General features: G+C 41.8%; 3 protein-coding genes across 12 annotated transcripts; 2 read left to right on the top strand and 1 right to left on the bottom strand.

Moving 5' to 3' along the window:
* The first annotated feature begins 2,570 nt into the window (after positions 1 to 2,570).
* On the top strand, positions 2,571 to 4,452 carry tmem14ca (transmembrane protein 14Ca). Of its 5 annotated transcripts, none has more exons than XM_028433468.1 (5): positions 2,571 to 2,633; positions 3,115 to 3,199; positions 3,371 to 3,472; positions 3,662 to 3,749; positions 4,290 to 4,452. In XM_028433468.1, the coding sequence occupies exons 2-5, from the start codon at positions 3,124 to 3,126 to the stop codon at positions 4,345 to 4,347; spliced, it is 324 nt and encodes a 107-aa protein (XP_028289269.1). In that variant the 5' UTR covers positions 2,571 to 2,633; positions 3,115 to 3,123; the 3' UTR covers positions 4,348 to 4,452. The 5 variants fall into 5 exon arrangements, with proteins under 5 accessions (XP_028289269.1, XP_028289267.1, XP_028289268.1 ...); XM_028433466.1 differs by having other exon boundaries at positions 2,573 to 2,638; XM_028433467.1 differs by having other exon boundaries at positions 2,576 to 2,641.
* A 47-nt stretch (positions 4,453 to 4,499) lies between these two features.
* On the bottom strand, positions 4,500 to 16,181 carry mak (male germ cell-associated kinase). 6 transcript variants are annotated; one of them, XM_028433459.1, is made up of 16 exons: positions 16,063 to 16,181; positions 13,207 to 13,546; positions 12,172 to 12,226; positions 11,889 to 12,010; positions 11,301 to 11,380; positions 9,958 to 10,090; positions 9,683 to 9,854; positions 9,229 to 9,396; positions 8,367 to 8,615; positions 8,061 to 8,269; positions 7,828 to 7,967; positions 7,549 to 7,695; positions 6,408 to 6,494; positions 5,701 to 5,820; positions 5,415 to 5,516; positions 4,500 to 5,216 (listed from the first exon to the last, which is right to left on the bottom strand). In XM_028433459.1, exons 2-16 carry the CDS (start codon positions 13,308 to 13,310, stop codon positions 5,056 to 5,058), a joined length of 2,049 nt encoding a protein of 682 aa, XP_028289260.1. In that variant the 5' UTR covers positions 13,311 to 13,546; positions 16,063 to 16,181; the 3' UTR covers positions 4,500 to 5,055. The 6 variants fall into 6 exon arrangements, with proteins under 6 accessions (XP_028289260.1, XP_028289259.1, XP_028289261.1 ...); XM_028433458.1 differs by lacking the exon at positions 16,063 to 16,181 and adding an exon at positions 14,967 to 15,100; XM_028433460.1 differs by lacking the exon at positions 16,063 to 16,181 and adding an exon at positions 14,967 to 15,100 and having other exon boundaries at positions 5,415 to 5,477.
* Positions 16,182 to 16,342: 161 nt separating this feature from the next.
* plcxd2 (phosphatidylinositol-specific phospholipase C, X domain containing 2) lies at positions 16,343 to 20,350 on the top strand. Its single transcript, XM_028432700.1, has 8 exons — positions 16,343 to 16,445; positions 16,534 to 16,670; positions 16,776 to 16,895; positions 17,181 to 17,234; positions 17,319 to 17,474; positions 18,593 to 18,703; positions 18,940 to 19,070; positions 20,191 to 20,350. Exons 1-8 carry the CDS (start codon positions 16,343 to 16,345, stop codon positions 20,348 to 20,350), a joined length of 972 nt encoding a protein of 323 aa, XP_028288501.1.
* Positions 20,351 to 21,467: the final 1,117 nt, after the last annotated feature.

Genomic DNA, 21,467 nt, shown 5'->3' with positions numbered 1-21,467 from the left:
TGTCTTCTGCTGCCTTTGGTGGTTTGTTTTTGTTTTTTTTTTTTGTCGCTGCCGCTTCTATCTGATTAAAGCCTCCGGTCCCAAAGTAAACCTTAACTTTTTTACCTGGACCGGATCGCCTCACCTGGCCATAAAACGGTGAGGGGGGGCCACCTGGTGACGCATGCGCACTACACCGGGTGTGGACGAGAATGCATAACATAGACTAACCTAGAAAAAAAAGTGAAATAGTCTCGTATAAACTTTTTTTTAAAACAAATGTAACTAAAACTATTGATATTTGTTTATAAGAAAAAACTTTATTTAAGAAAATATGAATTTGGGATTTGTTGGAGTGTTAATATCAAATCTTCCAAAAAAAACCAAAACATTAATTCTGTGTATTTTGACAGTGCGCCTGTGCCGCTTGCTACATTATTATTGGCAAAACCTAAATAATAAATATGATTTATTAGTAAATATTTCATAATATTATAAAACTATAATCTGTGAGTTCATGGAGTCAGTTAACCTTTCCATGTCTGTTTGTTCTTCTGATTTGTCTTGGTAGAAAAAACATGAATTCTCAGAGAAAATGAAACTGTGTCAAGTTAAAAACTTGAAGGTTAACTGCCAACATCATTACTTCTACACACAGAACGCTACCCCGCTATTGTGAGGGTCATTATTTATTTATCCACTGTTTATTTCTAATACATACTTATGTAGACCCCTCAGGCCAAGAGAGAATGAGCTTTCTCCACACACACACAGATAGCAGAGCAACACGTGCGCTCACATATGTGATAATGGTCAAATATTAAGTCCAAAAAAAAAAACCCTTTTCCCCCTCTTGCAGGTTTCTGACACGCACATGCAGCTTGCAACTGGCTGCAAACGGGACACGTCGACGGCACATATCATTGACGCATGTGTTACTACATCAGACACCATTGACTGTGCGCACTGTCAAACTTTTTTGACGCACATTTGCACCCCATTTTTGCTCCATTCATATCTATGGATCAATGTATTTGTTGCAGCTGCATAATTCCACACGGGGTCTATAGATTTTTTTTGTGGTGTTAATATTGTGAACAAGCCTTCATGTTTGACTTCAAAGGCCAACACGTTTTAACTGCGCACACAATACCTGCAGCTATATAGACCTTACCAGGCCTGGACAAAGGAGCGGGAGGTGGAGGTGGGGGGATCAGAAATATTGTTTGGGGCTCTGCGCAAGGGAGGAGTAAGTTTCAGAAGCTATCTGAGAGAGAGTGGGTTACTACCAGACTGGAGCGGGGTCCCTTTTGAATATCTGGCCTGTTTGTCTATAGGGCTTGGTTTCAACCACTTCCACCAATGCACCGGGCCTCAGGCAACGATCTGAAACCGCGGGCTGTCACTAAAAGGCGACAGCAACGGCTGCACCTCAGGCAATTTGTACAACCAATCATCATCATTTTTATTATTATTATTATTATTATTATTATTATTATTATTTACAGGTTTGTGCGTAATTTACGCGTCATAGACACAGTTCCTTTTTACAGAAGTTGGTCAGTCTTGAACAAAATATTCCTTTTGCAACATCTATTACCAGCTTTCAAGGTTCAAAAGCCCCGTGCAGCTTTGCGATATTCATAAAATTGGTTATTGTTGAGTGAAAAGGTTTCAGGCCCTTTGTATGAAACGCTGCTCTCCATGGAGGATAAATTGTGTTCCAGCGCCATCTTGCTGAGGAAGAAGAAGGAAAAAAAATAAGGACGCATGCACAGCAAGTGCTGTAGATTGAAGACAATATTGTAGGTAATTGAAACCAAATGAGTCTGTGTGCGCAGGGAGCATTCCAGTAAGTATAACTGCCAAACCGATGCCAGTCAAAGAGAAGAAAAAAAAGCAGGTGGCCACAAGGAACATGTGTAGTTTAAGTGAAATAAAATCTTGGCACAGAATGATCTGAAATGTTTATCTCTGGACCGAAGATTTCAGCAATTCATCACACTTGAATAAACACGTTTGTTTACTTTATCCACCTGTCCTTCTTCATAAACTTTAATCAAACCTCCAAGATTAAACCTGCCCATTTTTCATGGTGATCATCCAAGAGGGTCCTGATACTGAAAACACACATTCCAAGGCGATGAGTTTTTATCCTGCACGTCTGTCGACATTTTATTTCAAAATATCAAAATGTATGATTTGAAAACGTATAACTTCTTAATGCTTCAGGATGAAGAGTGTTTTTTTTTAGTTGAAACACATTCTAATCCTGTGGCGCCATCGTGTGGTGGTCAATATGTTGACTCGTGTATCCATTAAATTTCCATTCTTAAATGATTATTTACTATTTATTTAAACAACAAAATCAGTTGTTAAAATATTAAATTAAATTAAATTAAATTAAATTAAATTAAATTAAATTAAATTAAATTAAATTAAATTAAATTAAAGGTTAATGGACAGTCATACATTTGTGAAATTAATTCTGATATTTTATAGAAGAGTTTTAGCCTTCTTGGCCTTGTGAAGGCAACAATTCGCACAGTTATGTAAAGCCTACATTTCCCATGAGCCACTCACAAAGCAAGGTGCATCACTAATTTGTGCTCGGTGGAGAACAAGCAGCCGCTGCTAGAGGACAAACTGGAAGAGTAAGGTTGTATGTTGATATCTTTTCTTTCTTTGTAGTTTCACATTTGACAGTCGTCGACTTTAAAAGCTGTAGTTCAGAATAAAAATACGGTGAATGTTTATAAAGTGTTTCTGAGAGTGTGTTCATCATATTCGGTGAGTTCTAAGCTGCGTTTGTGTCGTAACACTCATGCTAGTTTGATGCTCATGCTAAAGCTCTGACTGCAGCAGTTGGTCTTATCTACTAAAAGAGATAAACACGTCCCCTCTGAGAGATATCTGTCCATAACACAGAGCGGGAACCTTTCTGAAGGGGCACCATGTTTTCACACATTTTGTTTGTTCAGCTAGTTTTCTGTAACAGCTCTGTGCTGCAGGACTCAGGGAGCCCTTTTAATATTTTTGCATCAGTAAGTAATGTTAGAGTCATTGTAGGAGGAAGTCTTTTGGATTGAATGTTTGCTGTTGCATATCTCTAAAGTCTCACTGTGATCCTGGTAGGTGTCCAACATGTCTGTGGACTGGGTTGGATATGGGTACGCAACCCTTATTGCAAGCGGTGGAGTCGTTGGCTACGTGAAAGCAGGTAGTCTGTGTGTGCTGTATATACAATAACACCCAGTCAGCTTTCTTCATATTGTTTGTTTTTATGCTAAATTGTCTTATCATGCTTACTAAAAGTAGCTCATGCCCACTTCACATGCTCTTCAGCCCTGTGGATGTCAGATGCAGGTGTTGACCTCCTTTATATTTCCAGGCAGTGTCCCCTCCTTGGCTGCTGGTCTTCTCTTTGGTGGTCTCGCAGGTTTTGGTGCCTACCAGACCTCCAATGACCCTCAAAATATTTGGGTGTCTTTAGGTTGGTACACTTATCTGATGACTTATATGATGCACAGTATGTCCACCGGATGACCGTTCCAGGATAGATATGTGCGACATCTTTGAGTTATAGATGAATGCTTGCTTTAGTCACATCATTATATACGGTTGTTTTAGCAGAAACTCTTAAAATTCTTCTTTAAAGTTTTCATTACACATTCATCTACAGCTACATCTGGAGCTATGACCGGCATCATGGGAAAGAGGTTCTACGGATCCAGGAAGTTCATGCCAGCTGGTTTGATGGCTGGAGCAAGGTGCAGTATCCATTTCGATCACCTAATAGGATCAGCTGGATTAAAGCTAGGGTAGGAGATTTCATGCTGATGCACTTTTTGTTAAATTAGTGTAACTTCTCTTTACAATCCGATGGCAACCGATTAGGTCAGCAGTTTCCCATTAAAGCGAAGAATATGAATCATCTGAAGCTATAAAACATAAAAACATCAGCCAATCCTCCGGGTGGACCCTGTAGGAGTATTGGCTGGTTGTCACTCTCTCCCTGCTCTGTGCACCAGAGAGGTACGTGCATGATGGCCGAAGTCACAGACCGCAGCTCGTCCTCAGGTAATGCGCATCCATGTGATTGGGAGGCGTGGCTTCGGGGTGAGCTCCGAGAGAAAGGGGCGTGTGTTTACTTTCCAAATCTGGCCGACTCTCACTGAGTTTTCAAAATCTCCTACCCTACCTTTAAGAATGTATATGGTCCTTTTGTATTATGGCTCTTAAAGTCTTTAATCAGGTGGCTGTGGTGACATTTATTTACCGGTGAACGTGTGCCTGTCGTCTTGTTCCAGTCTTCTGATGTTGGGGAAGCTCGGCTTGACGTTGCTTCAGAAACCTGTGGAGTCCTGATGAAGTGAGGATGTTGAAACATGAAGAAGTGCTAATAACATAAACTGTGGAACATGTCATTTTGTATAACTGATAAAGAAAATATAGTATCTTGTTTATAGAAGACGAGCTGTCCTGTCATTTGTGAATGAACGTGCACAGCGCACGCTCATGTATTTATTCATATAAAATAGTTACAAAATGTTTTATCCTTGCATAATACAAACAGGTATGCATTTGCTTTCCAATGTACATTCATCATTCTTACAGCCATTGCACTGAAGATTGTTTCCATGTGTGGTCTACAGTCTGGTGAATATAAGTAATGTAGGAACCATTAATAAAAAAACACATCTTGTTACAGGTAGTAAAACAATACTTGACAATAAAAACTACAGTTTAAAAAAAAAGAAGCTACAGCTTTGTTACATTTTTTAAAAATATCCAGTTGCTATCAGTAGAATTGGCTCACGCTGCATCCTTTAGGAATACAGTGGGATTGTCGTGCAATCAGTTTTAGTTCATCACCATGGCAACCAATCATCTACAAATCATCTCCATGCACATATGATTGATCCAAAATGTATGACCATGGAAACAAAAAACAAAAAAAAAACTCTCCTGGATGTGTCATACAATCTCTTTCGCACAATTTGGAAATATCTGCCAGAGACTCATTGTGTACCGCCACCCTGTCCGATTAGCAGCTGCTGCTTCTTCTTCCCTGAACTACCGATTTCCACCATACTTGGACGTCCAGTCCACCCTGCCGTGGACGGGCTGCACAGCGGGAGCTCTGCTCAGAATATTTCCGGAGGTTTTTCCCAGTGCTGAGTAACTGCTTCCCTTCAGCTGGGTCCTGTCTGTCCTCCTCCTCCAGCCATCGTAATCTGAAATTAAACATCCCAGAGTTTGTTCATTTCACACAGCAGTCTGTCCTCTGTGTGCACAAGGAGTTATCGATGCGATTCTGGTGTAATAAATAAAAGACATGTATGCATGTCTGTGCAAGAGATTAGAAAGTTTAAGGTGATAAAAAAATTGTGTGTTTGTGAAGTGATAAGCAGATCATTATTGAATGACAATACCTTCACTAGTTTCACTCACTGATGAGTTGGATATGGGCTTGAGCTTTGTAGATTTTGCTTTGTCTTTTTTATTTTCAGGAGAAGAAGAAGAAGACAGATTGACTGAAAGAGTGAAGAAAGAGAAGAAATGCAAGTCCCAGTTAAGTGACAGTTTGGAAATATTGTGAGTGGAAACGGAGGAGGAAAGGGGTGATCCTACAGAAACTATATTCACCTGAAGATTTAAAGAGCAGAGAGATGTTTTTTTTATTTGTTGTATGCAGCAGATAAAATAATAATGCCTTACTTGCATGCTGGCCGGCTAAAGGAGCGAGCTGAATTCTCTGTCCCACTGAGCCGACCTCTTTCTTTTGGAACGATGGGATGTAGCCGCTGGAGAGGTTATACTTTGTGCTCACAAAGTTCCCTTTTAAGAGAAGAAAGACAGGGTTGATAGATCGTCATTATTAATGTCAAAAGCAATATGGTTATTTTACAAACACAAAAACACAAATGAAGAAACTTATAGCAAGCTTTGTTTTCACACATTACTTCACTGGCACTACTTACTGGTGTAAGCATGCGTGATGGGGCTACTGCATTATGCAAACATCTACAGAGCCAAACGGATCAATCAAACCATGTGTCATTCAACTTGTCAACCAGCAGGGGGCAGATGTTATCAGTCCAATTAAGTCTAAAGCTCCATTGTCCTATTATGAGGACTGTTGTGCTTGTAGTGTAATTTACCTTTTATTTAGCGACCGGGCTTCTTAGTTCTCCGGTTGAACTGTGTATTTGCATCTTTTGTCTCCTGCAGAGCTTTTACCAGCTGCTTCCTTTCACATGTAAAGTTGCTGCTTGAATACCTGAAGCGCCGTGGCATCGGCCGCCATGCTGGTTGTTAGTTTTACCCTCAAGCTCATCACATATATACTGCAAAGTTTGTACAAAAAGCAGCTATAGCATGTCAAACGACTAAGGAGGGAGCTGGCTGTATGTGAGGTCATATACCTTTAGAGAGATCTATTTTCTCCAGTATTCTTTCTTTTACAACAGCTTTCTCTGGTGTGCTATCCACAGATTTAGTGGCATTCTCTTCTAATGTGTGACAGGCATGCAGTCAGAAAGGAGTAAGAAGAGAAAGGGAAAGATTAAATAACAGGTGACACACATATCAATAACTTGAGTACTCGATATCACTGATTGAGTGGTATCAAAACAAACACAGCCAAGTGCTGAGGGGGGGCAGTCGGACAAATGAAGAAGCAAGGGGGGGCAGTAGAAGGCCCTTTAAAGCAACACTTGATCTTACACCGACAATCTCATGAATAAACAATGGGAGAGGGAGAGACAAGGGGGTAAGAGAGAGACGAGAGAAGGAGGGAAGCATGGGGACCATATTGTATGTCCATCTACATGACAAATGATTTAGAGCCATCTCTAAAGTCGCAGACACTTAGGCTAACAGCCGTAACTACTGATCAGGAGACATTAGCTGCATCGTTAGCATTTAGAGCCTTTGTAACACAGAGAGGGCAGCGGCGTGTTATGTAACACCGGGCGGCACTGACAGCCGCCAGCTTTCCATTGCATGGGCGAAATGAGGCACGTCGAGGTGTAGTAACAAAAGGAACAAAAGGTTTAACTGTTACATTAACAAAGTTAAATACGTGCCTAAAATGATGCACAAGCTAAAAGACGTGTATAAACGAGTGCCTGCAGTCAAGGAGGCCAGTCTGGGGCCTCCCTGTATCTACAGCAGTGGCTGGCTGCAGCAATAACAGTATGGGACCTCCATATATTTATACAAATATTAAATGTTTGAAATTTTTTCCTCTACAGTTTATTGATGACAAAATGATGAAGAATGCTGGAGGGGGCCCCCAGTGAATTGTTGCTTAGGGCTACAACAGACTGTGGAATCACCACTGAGTAGCACTATCTTAAGGTAATGGATAGAGGGGGTTGAGCATGTTATACATTTGCATAATTCTCCATAATCACTTGGTGTTTCTTATAAATATCCTCCAAACCACAGAGTGTAGTATCTCTCTACATTAGACAACATTTCTCGCAGGTAAAAATCTGGAAAACCTGAGTCCCGTCCTCCAAACCTCTTAATATATCTGCATTAGACATCAGCGGTCCTTACCTGCATTGGCTCTGGTGACAGATAATCCTCCTCCAATTGGAGCAAGAGGTTTATTTACAGTGTTTGAGGAGTTCTCCCACAGGTCCCGCAGCGTCATGCCACTCAGCTCCTTATCCCCTGAGGAAGTCTGATTCTTGCCTATCAAGCCTTAAAGCAACAGAAACAGTCTGAGTGAAGAGCTGACCGCATCAGCATCAGCTGGACACATGGCATACGTTCATCTTATTAGATAATAATAGAAGAGTTAAGGGACAGCTTGTGGTGACCTATTTGACTTACCTGGTAAATACCGTGACTGGCTGAGATAGTGCTGGCGTGCCGCAGATCCTGGGAGATTAGAGTCATTTTGGCTAATCTTAACATTGTTAGGTAGCTTAGTAACTGTGCTGAAGGAATACAGAGGTTTCTGCTCCTTTGGCCTGAAAATACATTAAACAACCATCACATTAAATCGTGATTCTGAGTGGTACTTTCACAGAGTTCATTCATTTCTAAAACACTGATGCTCTTACTGTGGACAGTGCTCCTTAGTGCTTCTCTCCTCCTCTGCATTCCCCAGGCTCGGTTTCTTGGAGTGGGAGGCGGCAGTCTCTGACGGGTCAGATTCTTCCCAGCTGTCTGAGGTCCTCGTCACCATCTGGCCCCAGCGACGACGACCACTCTTCAGCACCCCCATCCCGCCGGCACCGCTGCTGTTCTCAGTGCCCAGCGACGCACCCTTCTGCAGAAGAAGACCAACTCTTACTCTTACAAGTCATAAGTCATAAGTTCATCTAGAAGGACTACTTTTCCCATTCTGATTTCATAAGGTTACTCACTGCATGGCTTATGCCTCCAGGTTTAGTCTCAGCTTGGGGCAGGGGGATCTGCTGAAGAGGCTGATGCTGCTGATGGCTTCTGCAGGAAGATGTGGAGGCTTTGGACTCAGAGGAAGACTGATGGGGGTCAGCCTTGGACTCGGAGGCCTGTTTATGGACCAGTGGCCTGTTCTGCACCTTCTTGACCTCCTGGCTCTGAGGACGAGGCCCCAAGACCTGGCCTACCTGGAAGTAAGGGTAACGCAGGGCCTGGACAGGAATAAGGGATGATTACAGATTGTTATTAAGCTATTTCATGATGTAAGTATTGTTTTCTGGTACTTCAACACCATGTGCCACATTACACTAGAGACAAGAACTTTTATGCAACATGTGCATGTAAACAAGCCGAGGTGTGACCTGCTTCTCTCAGACCTGAAGGGATGGGTTTAATGCACAGGATGTCCTGATTAATTTATCGGCAAATATCTGCTCCAGAGTTGTCAGAAAACATGAAGCTTCGACTTTTTTTCTCTTCAACAGTTAGAGTTGTTTGCTGTCAGATTCAGAAGGTTCTGAGAATGTGCACCCATCCACAACCAAATCACCTGGGAGTCTTGAAGGCAGAAAATGGAAAAGTATCATCACTCCCCCTGGAAAGGTGTTTCCTACTCGAGGCCCCCAGAGTAATTCAACTGTCTCACCAGAGCATAAATTATATCTAATAATATAACGACAACATATTGTGCATGGGATGTATACGTGACATGGACCACGCATGAAGAAGTATAGCATTTGCAGGGGCATAGGGCTACTGAAAATGACTGGGATTAGAACTCAAGCTCACTTGTGTGGGTGTAGTGGTTAACGTTGCACTCTCTACCTGTACAGCTGTCGGCCTCTTTTTCGGGTCCCATTGCAGGAGGTCCTTCATCAGTGTAATGGCCTCGTTGCTGGCATTTGGGATGAGGGTCTTTAGGTGGGTGGGCACACACTGAGGGAAGCGAAAGTTCATAGCAGATGCAAGCTGGTAGCCCTCAGGCCAATCCATCTGATGGAGAAGAAAATCCATGGATTATATTTATAATCAGACTTTTAAGTAAAAGCAAGTAAGAAGAATATGCCAGCTAGTGTTAAAAAAAAGTTGTTTAATATGAGCTATTACTGGGCATCTCTGTGGAATTTCTCTCCTATGATGACTCCCATTGTGTGAAAAATCAAAATAAACAATAATTGGTTATACTAGCTTATTTAAATGTTTAAATATGTGGGAAGAATAATAATGAATCTAAGGGTTTCTTAATCTTACACTTAACTGTATTCTGTTTCCTTCTCACCTTTTTGACAGTACCCAGGACTTGGCAGATTTTAAAGATCTCGTCCACCTCACTGTTGCCGGGGAAAAGCGGTCTGAGTGTGTAGAGTTCCGCCATGATGCAGCCCACAGCCCACAGGTCAATAGCAGCGCTGTAAGTAGACGATCTGAGCAGCACCTCCGGAGCTCGGTACCTTCATACACAACACAAAGTGCACTGGTTTAACACGCTGTCATGGGTCCATAGATACTTTTTTTTCTATTACAAATGAGGATAAATTCAGAAAATTCTCTCACCATCTGGTTGATACATAGTCTGTGTAAGGAGGCTTGGACCGAATCTCTCTGGCCAGTCCAAAATCTGCTATTTTGACCAGTTCTGGTCCCATACACAGGAGATTCTCTGGCTTCATGTCTCGATGGAAAAAACCTGAACAACAGTTTACATCAACATTTAACCACCTTTTAATGGACACAGCTGCTTCACAGTAGTTTTACACATTCATTACAAAGGCTGCGTACAGTCTTGTTCAAAGGTTTGAACCCGCTCTTTGAAGCCAAACAGAATTTTTTTTCCCCTGTATGACTGCATCAGTCTCTCACATCACTATTGAGGAATTGTGGCCCATTCTTCTCCACAACAATGCGTCGGTTCATTGGGTTTTTTTTTGGTGCATTCACTTATGCAGAGCCCACCTAAGGTCCTGCCCAGCAATTCATTTGGGCTGAGGTCTGGATTTTGACAAGGCCGTTCCATTTTTTTAAAGCATTCTGATGTAGATTTGCTGCTGTGCTATGGATCATGGTTCTAATGCAACCAGGCTTTAACTGTTGGACAGGTGGCCTCACATTTGCCTCTAAAAAAACCTCTGCCCAGATCTTGTCGCTGTAAAACAAGCCCAAAATCTGAGGTTGAGGTTTTTTTGTATATTTCTCTGGACACTAAATTTTGAACATGACTGAATGGATGTTAAATTGTTTTGGCCGAAACTGTAACAGGCTGGATTATTCTCGGCTGATGTATGCCATATTATGTTTGTAATTTACAGCAATCTGAGCCTTGAGTAGAACAAAAGCAGAGGTCAAATAAAACACATTCTACAACAAACAACACAACCCAAACCCACAGATGCTAACAGCTGTGCTACGTTCTGAAGAAGAAAACAGTAAGCCTCTTACCATGCTTATGTACAAAAGCCAACCCAGATAGCACTTGAAACATGATGTTCCTAATTTCATTCTCTGAGAACATCTTATTCTCTCTAACAGCACAACAAAGAGAAGGAAGAAAAACAGAAAGGATGAAGGCAGAGTTAGAGAAAGGTGTCCAGAGAGTCCAGAAAGGAGCATGCACAAACAAAGACTGTATGAGCAAGCTTCTTCTTTTTTTACATGCAAACTTCATGTCCACACACCCACTCATGTTATAGCACACAGACTGAAGAGTTAAGGCGAGTGTTAAAATAAGAGTTAAAAGAGGGTTCACATGCTACAAGAATTTCATGGCTTTCTAATTTCTTTATAATTTCTGATTTGTTATGGAAATGCTCCATGTGTCATGGGCTTTATGGTGTGGATTTCTGAATCTTGCAGCATGAAACCACTCTCAGAACATTGCAAGTTAAACACAGTACACCTACCATTTTTGTGAATATACGACAGGCCTTGTAAAATCTGAAAGCTTATGTTTCTTATCACTGATTCGGGGAACAATTTTTTTCTGTAAACATAAAATCAATAAAACCCTCATCAGCTGACTAATGACAGCCTCATAAACATAAACATAAACAGCATACATATAATCAAATAAACCAGTGCATGCATTACAAAGTATACTTATATACAGTATGTAAACTCATGGATGTGTTTGTATTTTGGGTTTGACAATAAATCCCGTGTGTGTGCTGCACATGTACACACACCTTCCAATCTAACAAAAACACCCCCCCCCCCCCAGAAAAGGTGCTATTGGAGTCTATTGGAAGCTGTTTTTAAAATAGACTCTAAAGGCGGGATGGTGCCGTGACAGACACACAAAATAGTCCCCCGGAAACCACCGGATCCCATTAGATTATTGTAAATTTAGACAACAAACACATGATCAGAACTTTTGTTGTCAGGCTTGTGATTAAGCTGGGAAGCTCCTGACCTGATGCTAAATATGACATGATGGAATAAACAACTTGTGCGAACATTTAAATGCTGAAACATGGTGTTTCTGTGCTTACCTGTCCTTCATAAGCTGGTACAGGTTCTCCTTCATGTACTCAAAGACAAAGTAAAGGTGGTCATTTTCCCTGATGACCTCTTTTAGTTTCACCACATTGGCATGGTTCAGCTTCTTCAGAGACTGGACAGATATGAGACAACAAATGTGCTGACATGCTTTACGGCACAAAGCTGAATGAGAATATAGTCAAATATCTAACTTCCAGATAGCATAAACACAGCTCCTTAGTTCATTTTCTGTGTGTAAGTGTGTGTGTTTTAAGCCTCCGTCACTATCCTTACCTTCACTTCTCGCAGGTTCATACATTCTTCCCATGAATAAAACTTCCTCTTCATCCTAATACAAACATTGACAGAAAACAATTAAGAAAGAGAAAGATTGCATCAAGGTGGCACGATATTCCTTTGTGAGACTTTATGAATAATTTAGCTCTTTTGACATGTCTCCAGTTTCAGATCATATCGCTGCACGAGGGAAGCTGCACCTGCAAAGTGATATAAACTCATATTCTAAATGCTTTAATATTGATTTATCTCTGATTGGATTATATATATAAAAACACACCAATGGCTCAGATGATGTGTCAGATTTATCCCAGTTTATGTTGCTGTGTAAATTAAGACAAAAAAAATGTTTCTCCTCTCTTAACAATATTACCTCTATACCTCCCTCTGGAATTACATAAGACTTACAGGCGGTGCTGATATCTTTTTCACCTCTCTGAGCTGCTGCCAGTTTCAGCCGTCTTTTCCACAATGTCAGCAACCTGACCCCCCCCCCCCGCCCCCCCCCCCAAACACTCTACTTTCACTCCCTTTCACCGTCACCACATGTATTGTCTTTCATGGTAACCAAATGATCGACCGGTGGACGCATCTCCCCGGTTTCTCATCTATTATTGAACCCTGCTGCCACGCTGCTGAAACAAAGCAACACAAGCGAGTTTGTTTGCCCTGGTGACGGCAGGAAACAAGAATTACACAAATTATCCAGACAGCCCTGTGTGTTTTATGGTAATTATGGGCGTGCAGCAGAGCATGGGGAGTCATTGATATAATTTTAGTTCCTTAACCCTTGGAACTAAAAGGAGACATGGTGCAAACCCTTCATCTCTACATCATAATAAGCTGATTCACAGTCAATGTAAAGAAAGCAATACTTCAAGTGGCCAAGATAAGAACCATAACCTACCCTGTGCACACATTTAATATAAATTATGGCTGCTTGACATCACAAGATTGCACTTATCACACTATGTTATTGGCATTGTCTCACTATATTGCAAAGGAGAGGCACTGTTTAAACACTCTCCTCACCTCTTGATGGCTACAAGCTCTCCAGATTCGATGCTTCTCCCCATCAGCACGCTGCCGTAGGTGCCGTCACCCAGCTGCTTCAGGGTGGTGTAGCGATTCATCATCTCTCAAGACGGGCTCATGAGCTGCTTAACTTTCTGTGGGATGAGTCGTTGAGATGCGGTGCTGATTCATAGGTCAAATGTATTTCCCGTTCTCTTCAGCTTTGTTCTTCAGCAGCCTCTTCTCCAGAAGAGTTCAGTTTTTTTTTTTATTTCCAGGAAAGATTGAACTTCAGTCAGCCAGAGAATGTCCACTCATCCATTGTTAGCAAGGTTGAATCTGGTTGTTAAAGCAACAGCTAGAAAATAAGGAAATAAAAAAAAATCATTACAAACCATCACACGTCAGATCTGCACACCTGTAACAGGATTTTAGGAGGTCTGAGCATGAACAAACAGAAGGACCACTGCTGGTGTTTCATCTTAGTGATGAGTACTGAAGGAGGCTCCAACATGACCACCCAAGGGTGATGACATAGCCAGTCCTAGGCAGATTAGGCCTGTGGGGATGTAAATAGGATGTTACATCACCATCGTGCTTACCGGCATCTATCACCTTCCCCCGAGCACCCTGCCTGGCAAGAGGATCTGATTGACGCCATAGTGATCAGACTGGTACTGGATGTTGCCAAATAAAGCTCTCTAAGGACTTTGGCACACACACACACACATACACAAACAAAACACCGACATGGTGTGTGTTCTTCTTGAGAAATGAAATCTAAATGTGTTTGGAGATCACCCTCAAATGTCAGATATAAAGCACTGATCAAATATTCACCATGTGTGCAACAAAAAGGCTGAAAATTTCAGACTGGTTGGTCAAACGGTTTAGGCAACATAAGTCTGTTACTACTGAGCGATAGGGAGCAAAGGTTTGAATTCCACCTGCAAGCTATATTCATGAAACTTGGTGATCAAATCGTCGGCCTGAGCATTAACATGCTGTATTTAGGTTGAAGGAAATGGCAGCTAAACAAAATGAGATTAGTCTTTATTTCACTGGGGCCACAGGAACAAATCCAAAAAAGTCTGCCCAAACCAGGTTTACCCTTTAGGACTCCTGTAAATCCTTTAATGAATGAATCACCAGTGGAATTTACAATATCTGTAAATGTTTAATGTTATTTTTTTTTGTATATTTACATTGACCCTTTCTCTGCTTTCTCTAAACAAATCCCGGATTTGTAACCAAGTCTCATTCAGGCAATAAGACGAGCAGAGAGGCCAGCCAGCGGACTGCAGGCCCGCACTCAGCTTTCACATATGGCAATCTGCTGTGGAGGGATTTAAAGGGAATTAAGACGTACATCCAGGCTGCATGACATTAAGAAGCTATTCAAGGTCACCTATAGGCTATTATAAGGTGTCCATGTGAGTCCTATAATATAACACACAGGTGGACACACACCTGACAGTGGTAAAGAATCAAATAATCAAATCAATTTTTCTATATCAGACTTCATATTTATGTAGGCTTTGTTTATAATTAATATAAATTAATCTAAATATATACACACACACTGGCCTAATGTTGGCAGTTTTGGTTTGAGTAAAGGCAGCAAAGCAGCGTTGCTACCAGGAAGAAATACATTTGCTGTTGACATGCCAGCTTTGACAGGTAGTCTGTTCTGCCATTGTGTAGCTGCGGCCCTAATCCTCTGTCTCTCCGTCTTCTTCTACTTCTTCTTCTTCTTCTTCCAGCTTAAAAACACTCACCACGCAGCGCTGCCGTTCCTTCCCTCGGCCGTTGTCTGAGCCCGCTGACAGCTCCAGATAAAAATTCACGTCCAAACGCAGCTCTTTGATTCCGATAAGGTGTGTGAGAGAGTGTGTGTGTGTGTGTGACTTCTCTCCCCATGGAAACGTACACACAAACGCGACGCTGGTTCAGCTGCCAGGTGACAAGTGGAGCGTCCCGCCGCAATGCTTTGTGGGGCTTGTTGTTCTTTGGTGACGATACTGCGGAAGTACTCCAATTACTAAATGGTTGTTATACTAAATTAAGAAATAAATAACTCACACATGTTTATTTTATACTATGTTTTTATGGATTTTAGTATTTATTTTGTTATTTCCAAAGTCCAAACAATGCTGGGTTTTACTAGTACGACAAATAACACACACTTCCTTGAGTTGATTTGAGAGCTTTTCTATTTGTATGATTATTTTTTATGGAAAGTTGCTAAAGGCGTTAGAAACAAGGCTGGTTTTATATCATTTAATGTTGTGTAGTTCACATGTTTCACCAGCAGATGGCGCTGCATGATCGTTGGATGTGCGCAAACGGTTCACGAGTGGTTTCAAAATGAATGGACTCTTTAACTATTTGTTTATTATTAGTTTGGTTGCCCAGCAATATAATATCAGATGTTAATATATTTACACAGCTCAGCACTCAGATATGCAAATTATTTATGCTCTGAGTGTCAAAGCAGTCTGATCCAGTTCATAATGTTGTTTAGGCCTAGATATGTTTGGTTAAATATGTACTTTAAAAATCTTGTTGCTATATATTGAACATGTTGTTCAATGAATGTTTTGTTATTTTTCAGCAAAAGATGCCATCACAACTTGACACCTGATTGATCATTGATCCGCTGTGTGCGCTGTGCGTTATTGGCTCAAAACCCTTCTTATCTACAGGTCATGATCTGCAAACTCTGGCCCCTCTGCACGAGTTCACTCTTGTGTGTGTGTGCGTCCGTGTGTTCGTGTGTTCAGGGGGTGGTCTTTACACACACACACACACACAGACATATATACAGAGAGACCAGGTTAAGCAGGAGAAGTAAGTAAAATCTAAGAGGATTACCGCGGTCGTTAGCTCCTCGCTGGCCTTCTCAGCGGATGTTGGGACAAGGAACGGCGACGCTACCGGGTCCGGGCAAAGGCAGCGGGTCACACAGTTTGACTGACGCCGTTCGGAGAGTGTCTATGGAGTTTAGTTTTGCATTCTCTAAATTAGGGATTCTACTCCATGATGACGCACGGTAGTGTTTACCTGTTGGGAGTCCACGTGAATCCGTCGCCGGGCGTGCACCAGCACCAGAGGGCGGTTTCTTGAACGGGGTTGTTGAAAGGGAGTTCTTGACATGAAGACGAGACCTGCGGGGATCGGCAATGTCAACGCTGATTGGATGGGTTGTCTCCCCTCCAAGCTCAGTGCCATGCCCCTCAAACACCTCGCCGTGCCAGGTGAGCCAGCCCGCGCGTAAAGAGGTTTGGTTCCTCTGGTGACCTTACAGGGAGCAACGGCATCTTCACCTCTTGCTCTCTCTCCCAGGGTCTCATGATTCTTTCACGTTCTGGGTGGATGTGTACGCTCCTGTGGGGCCAGATCAGAAGGCTTTTGTCAAATACCTGGCCACCATGTTCAGTGTCATAGCCAAGAAAGTAATGGTGAAGTGGTCCATGACACAGGTAACCCTAACCCAGCTACTCATTCTGCTCAGATGAGCACACTTTACAGATGTGTTGGGTTTTTACAGCCAGCTGTGTAAAATGTGACACCTTTTGTCTTCTTAGAACTTGACTTTTAAGGAGCAGCTGGATGCAGGGATTCGTTACTTTGACCTGAGGGTGTCCTCCAAGCCCGGCGAGCCTGGAAATGAGATCTACTTCATTCATGGCCTGTTTGGACACAAGGTGAGTGCAGGACTTATCCTATTTTGTGTCATTTCTCAATGAAAATCACGTTTGCCCTTTGTTTTGACCTGTTTTTGTTGTTATGAGTGTGATAAGAAACACTTGAAACATAGATCAGAGGTAAACATTGTTTTGTTTTTTTGCAGCAGGTCATGAGATGGCTGAAAAAGGGCTGAGTTAAGGAGTTATGGAGTTTGAACATTTGACTCCATAATCAATGTTTTGACTCCATTAACCCTGATCTTTGTGATCTTTATTAAGTTGTACCTCTGCTTTCCCACAAAGGTGAGAGACGGCCTGATAGAAATCAACTCCTTCCTAGTCAGACACAGGAAAGAGGTGAGACGCACACTGACAGTATAACAGGATAAAATGAGTTTGATTTAAACAACCATCTGATCAGGTGTTATGTTTGATTGTTAGGTTGTCTTTCTGGATTTCAACCATTACTATGCGATGGATGCCGAGCACCACGTGTATCTCATCGGCATGCTCCAGGAAGTGTTTGGGAGCAAGCTGTGCACCCACGGCGCTGTGGAGAGCATCACTCTGGACTATCTATGGGAGAAGAAACATCAGGTGAGCGGCAGTGAAACGCTTATTATTACTGTGTGTTAAGAGTAAGAGAGCGTGTGAGTGTTGTTGATGGTTCATGTAATCTCTGTGCTCAGTTAATCCCAGCCACCTGTGACTCTCCTGGGCAGGAATTAGTGGTGAACATCATCCCATTAACACTTTTTTTTTCCACCATCCAACATACCTGTCTCATTTCTGTGCATTTAGCTTTTAGCCTCTTCGTTTCTCTTTGCCTTGTAGCCGTCCCTTCTGCCATGCTTTATATTGCCTGTTATCTAACACTCTCCAGATTTCTGTCTTTTGTCTCTCTTTCTGTATACACAGCTATAAGCAGACACCCATGCACGCTTACACATGTCTGTGCCTGCATGTGCAATGTGTGTCAGCATCCTGCTTCACTGTTATGTCTGCTTTACATTACTGCAGTATGTGCATGTCTGCACCTCATTCAGATACTATCGTTCCTGTTCCCATGACCCTAATCTCTGACTGGCTTAGTTGGCAAAGGAGAACGAGAGAGAGAGAGAGAGAGAGAGAGCGAGAGAGAGTGGAAGCGAACGTGCACAGTTAGCAGCTGCAGAGGGCACCATTGTCCTCACTGTCTTCACCCTTGCCTCCTCAGTCACTGTGGATAGAGGGTGTATTTAGATAATAGATTTAGTTTGATGAAAATATGAGATCAATATGATAACAATCAGAATCAGAATCGTGTTTATTGCCATGTAAGTGAAGAGGATTCACATTACTAGTTTATTACTAATTTGCCTTAGTGATTGGTGCATACATAAAATGTATAATAATTAACATGAAATAAGATCAAACTAAGATAAAAATAAGGTAAATAAGATAAAATAAGGTCAAGTAAACAGGTAAACAAGGCTATAAATTGACATGACATAACAGACATGACATAACAGAACATGAGTGGTGGTTGTAATGGCAAACATAGACCCTGATATGAAAGAGTGTAACAGTGTAATAGTGTAATAGGTACCACATAGATCGGTGAGGTGGTACTAGTGCAAGTAGTGCAAGATGGAAGTAAACAGTGCAGATAGTCATCATTATGCAGTGACTATACTAAAGTGTATATAGTCTTTCATACTGTATTCTCTCCTCAGGTGATTGTGTTCTACCATCATCCTTCAGCCCAGGGCAACCCACTCATGTGGCCTGGCAACAAAATCCCTGCACCCTGGGCAAACACAACTGAACCCAACAAGCTAATACAGGTTAGAATATTCTGCCTGTGTTCAAGTGCCCACATCAAAATTCCATACATAGAAGGAGCAAGATTAATCCCAGGACCCCTTCACAGAGATTCAGGCAATGCATCAGAAATCAGGCACCCTTCATATTTGTTTGAATGGTTCAGGTCAAATTTTAAAAACTTTGTGGTTTATTTGATTTAAAAACATTTTTTTACACTTTACATAAGATTTCCTTTGTTCCACACTCTCCTCTCTAGTTCCTGGAAACTACACTAAACAAAAGGGCTAAGCAAGGATCCTTTCATGTGTCTCAGGCTATCCTTACACCCACCGTCAACACTGTGGCCAAAGGCCTTCTGTGGGGGCTACGCAACTACCTGGTGGAGAGGTCAGTGACTGTTTTTTTTTAGGGTAGCTTCCTTTATTTGCACTAGTTTGTGTCCAGTGGAGGGCAGTAGAGTACATGCTGCCAATACAGTATAATCCATGGAACAAAGAAGACAACAGTCTGTCCCTAAACAACCAGAATATGAGAAAGTCATGATGACATCTAATGCCACAGGGTGTGAAATGCTGCAATTATAGCACCACCAATGTTTTTCAGGCTTTAAAAACGATGCTGAGCGGCAAAACACCAGGATCAGTGCTGGCTACTTAAAAAACTGTCTAGTCTGTCTTTCACAACATCCTGTCACTTCAGTGGATTATTTCATTATGGATGAAAACATCAGAATATCAGAGAGAAACACATTTAGTCACTCAGATAACAGATCTTAATTTTCCTGAGCAAAAAAAGAGCGGAATGACTTTCTCTAACTAGCTCCCTGAGCCTGCAGGATTTAAGTGGAAATGACAGTGGAAATCCTGACTTAGAGTGCACACTCTGCATGCCTTCAGATCTGAGAGAACCAGCCACCGGTGCCAGGGTATAAAACTCCTGAACCGCCGCTGTGGCGAGACGGGAGGTGGCCTAATTTTGCGCTTCCGAGGAAATGGGATTGTTTATCACCGCTGGATAAACATTCTGGCTTCCTGGTTTTGTTCTGCTGGTGGCTGAAACATAGTGGAGAATTTGAGGGTGTTAGAAGTGATACGCTACGGTCTGCTGGTGTGTGTGTGGACCAAAACAGAAATGGCTAAATGCAAAGCAGCCATTCTGAGACAATAGTGGCAAAGGTTCTCACTGACAGACAGACAGACAGACAGACAGACAGACACAAACATCTCGCTCTTTTCCTTTTTTTTTCATCACATTTTCTTTTTTTCTCCCACATTGAGATGTATTTCAAAACACTGTCACCATCTTTTAATAACATTTAGTGGATGGAGAGACAAACATTCAGACAGGGAACAGCTGATTAGACTTTGGCAGTGTTTTAGCCATAACTAATAACGCCTACAGAGACAGAATCTTGGCACTCGATACTTTTGCAAGGTCTAAAAGTCGGTTTAAACTAAAAATAGCAGGATGTTCAGAAACAGTTCACTGTCCTTTGTGGTGGTTCTAGAAACCTGCCGACCATCATGTCCTGGGTTGAAGCTCAGAGGCCAGGCGTGGATGGAGTCAACATCATCACCTCTGACTTTGTGGAACTCACAGACTTTGCCAACGTTGTCATCAAACTCAATAACCTGCTGCTGTCTGATCAGGACTGCAAAAAGAGATGACGCAGGTTTTTTTTAAATAAAAGACAAAGGTATGTGGACCTATGATGATGTGATAGAAACACTTTGCATTATCTTACATTAAAGGTACAATTTGGAAACAAATATGGAGGAAAAACATCTAGCTCTTCACGTTTGACAGATGCTCCAAAGAAATCTGTTCTTTAACATCATAATTGATTTGAATTGACTGTCCTCTCTGACATCTCAAAAAACTGTACCTTTAATGACTAAGATGTACTGACAGACCTCTTCTAGACACTCAGCACTGATACATGTGGATACTGTATGATCCAGGATCCTCTGACATGAAGCCTTTAAAACCCTCATGGAACTCATCGCCTAACCTCCGGTCACAGTTCTGGTTGTGCCCAACTCTCTCAGCTCTAACGTTATGAACAAAGTCCAAAAGAGGAAAAGAAGCTGGCTGCTCGGATCTGAAAATAACAGGCATGCCCGGCAGCATATTTTACCATCTTCATAAGGCACCAAATCCTGTCATACCAGAGCTCTGGCTGCATTTCCTTTTCCTACATTTCCTTTTGGGGCAAAAACAGATCACACGAAATGGGTCTCACAGCTACTGTACCTGACACTGAATAATTATACAACTCAGACAAGTTTTTAATGGTGGTTTAAGACTTTATTTTCAACGTATTCAAATCTGCTCATCATGTTAAAATGCTGTATGTATAATTTTAGGCATCATGGGAACTAGTGGAAGGACTGATATGCATTTTGCTGTTTACATTACATTTAAAACACACTCATAATTGTTAACCCTATGCCAGCATTCCAAAGTTGTTGTTTTTTTGTTTTTTTTACTGTGCACATAGGGGTTTTCCAATAATGAAAGGAGCTTGAGGGAAAAGTCCAGACTGTAGTTTTTCTGGGTATTTTAAGCAAAGTCATGTGTTGTGAAAGAGGAGCCCGTTGTGCCAAAGCTGTCTCAATGTTTCATGCAGACAGCGGCACCTTTAGCAGGGTAAGAAAAGCCAAATATGTGTGGAACTTGTGCCACAATTCCCATAAAACACTGTACTCATGCACAGCTATACATGTTTCTAGTGTTTAACTAAAAGCGACATACATAGAAAATATATGGCTATGTACAGCGTGG

This window comes from Parambassis ranga, chromosome 20 (assembly GCF_900634625.1).
Source record: "Parambassis ranga chromosome 20, fParRan2.1, whole genome shotgun sequence".
Taxonomy (NCBI): domain Eukaryota; kingdom Metazoa; phylum Chordata; class Actinopteri; family Ambassidae; genus Parambassis; species Parambassis ranga.
This window is presented reverse-complemented; position numbering and strand designations above follow the sequence as displayed.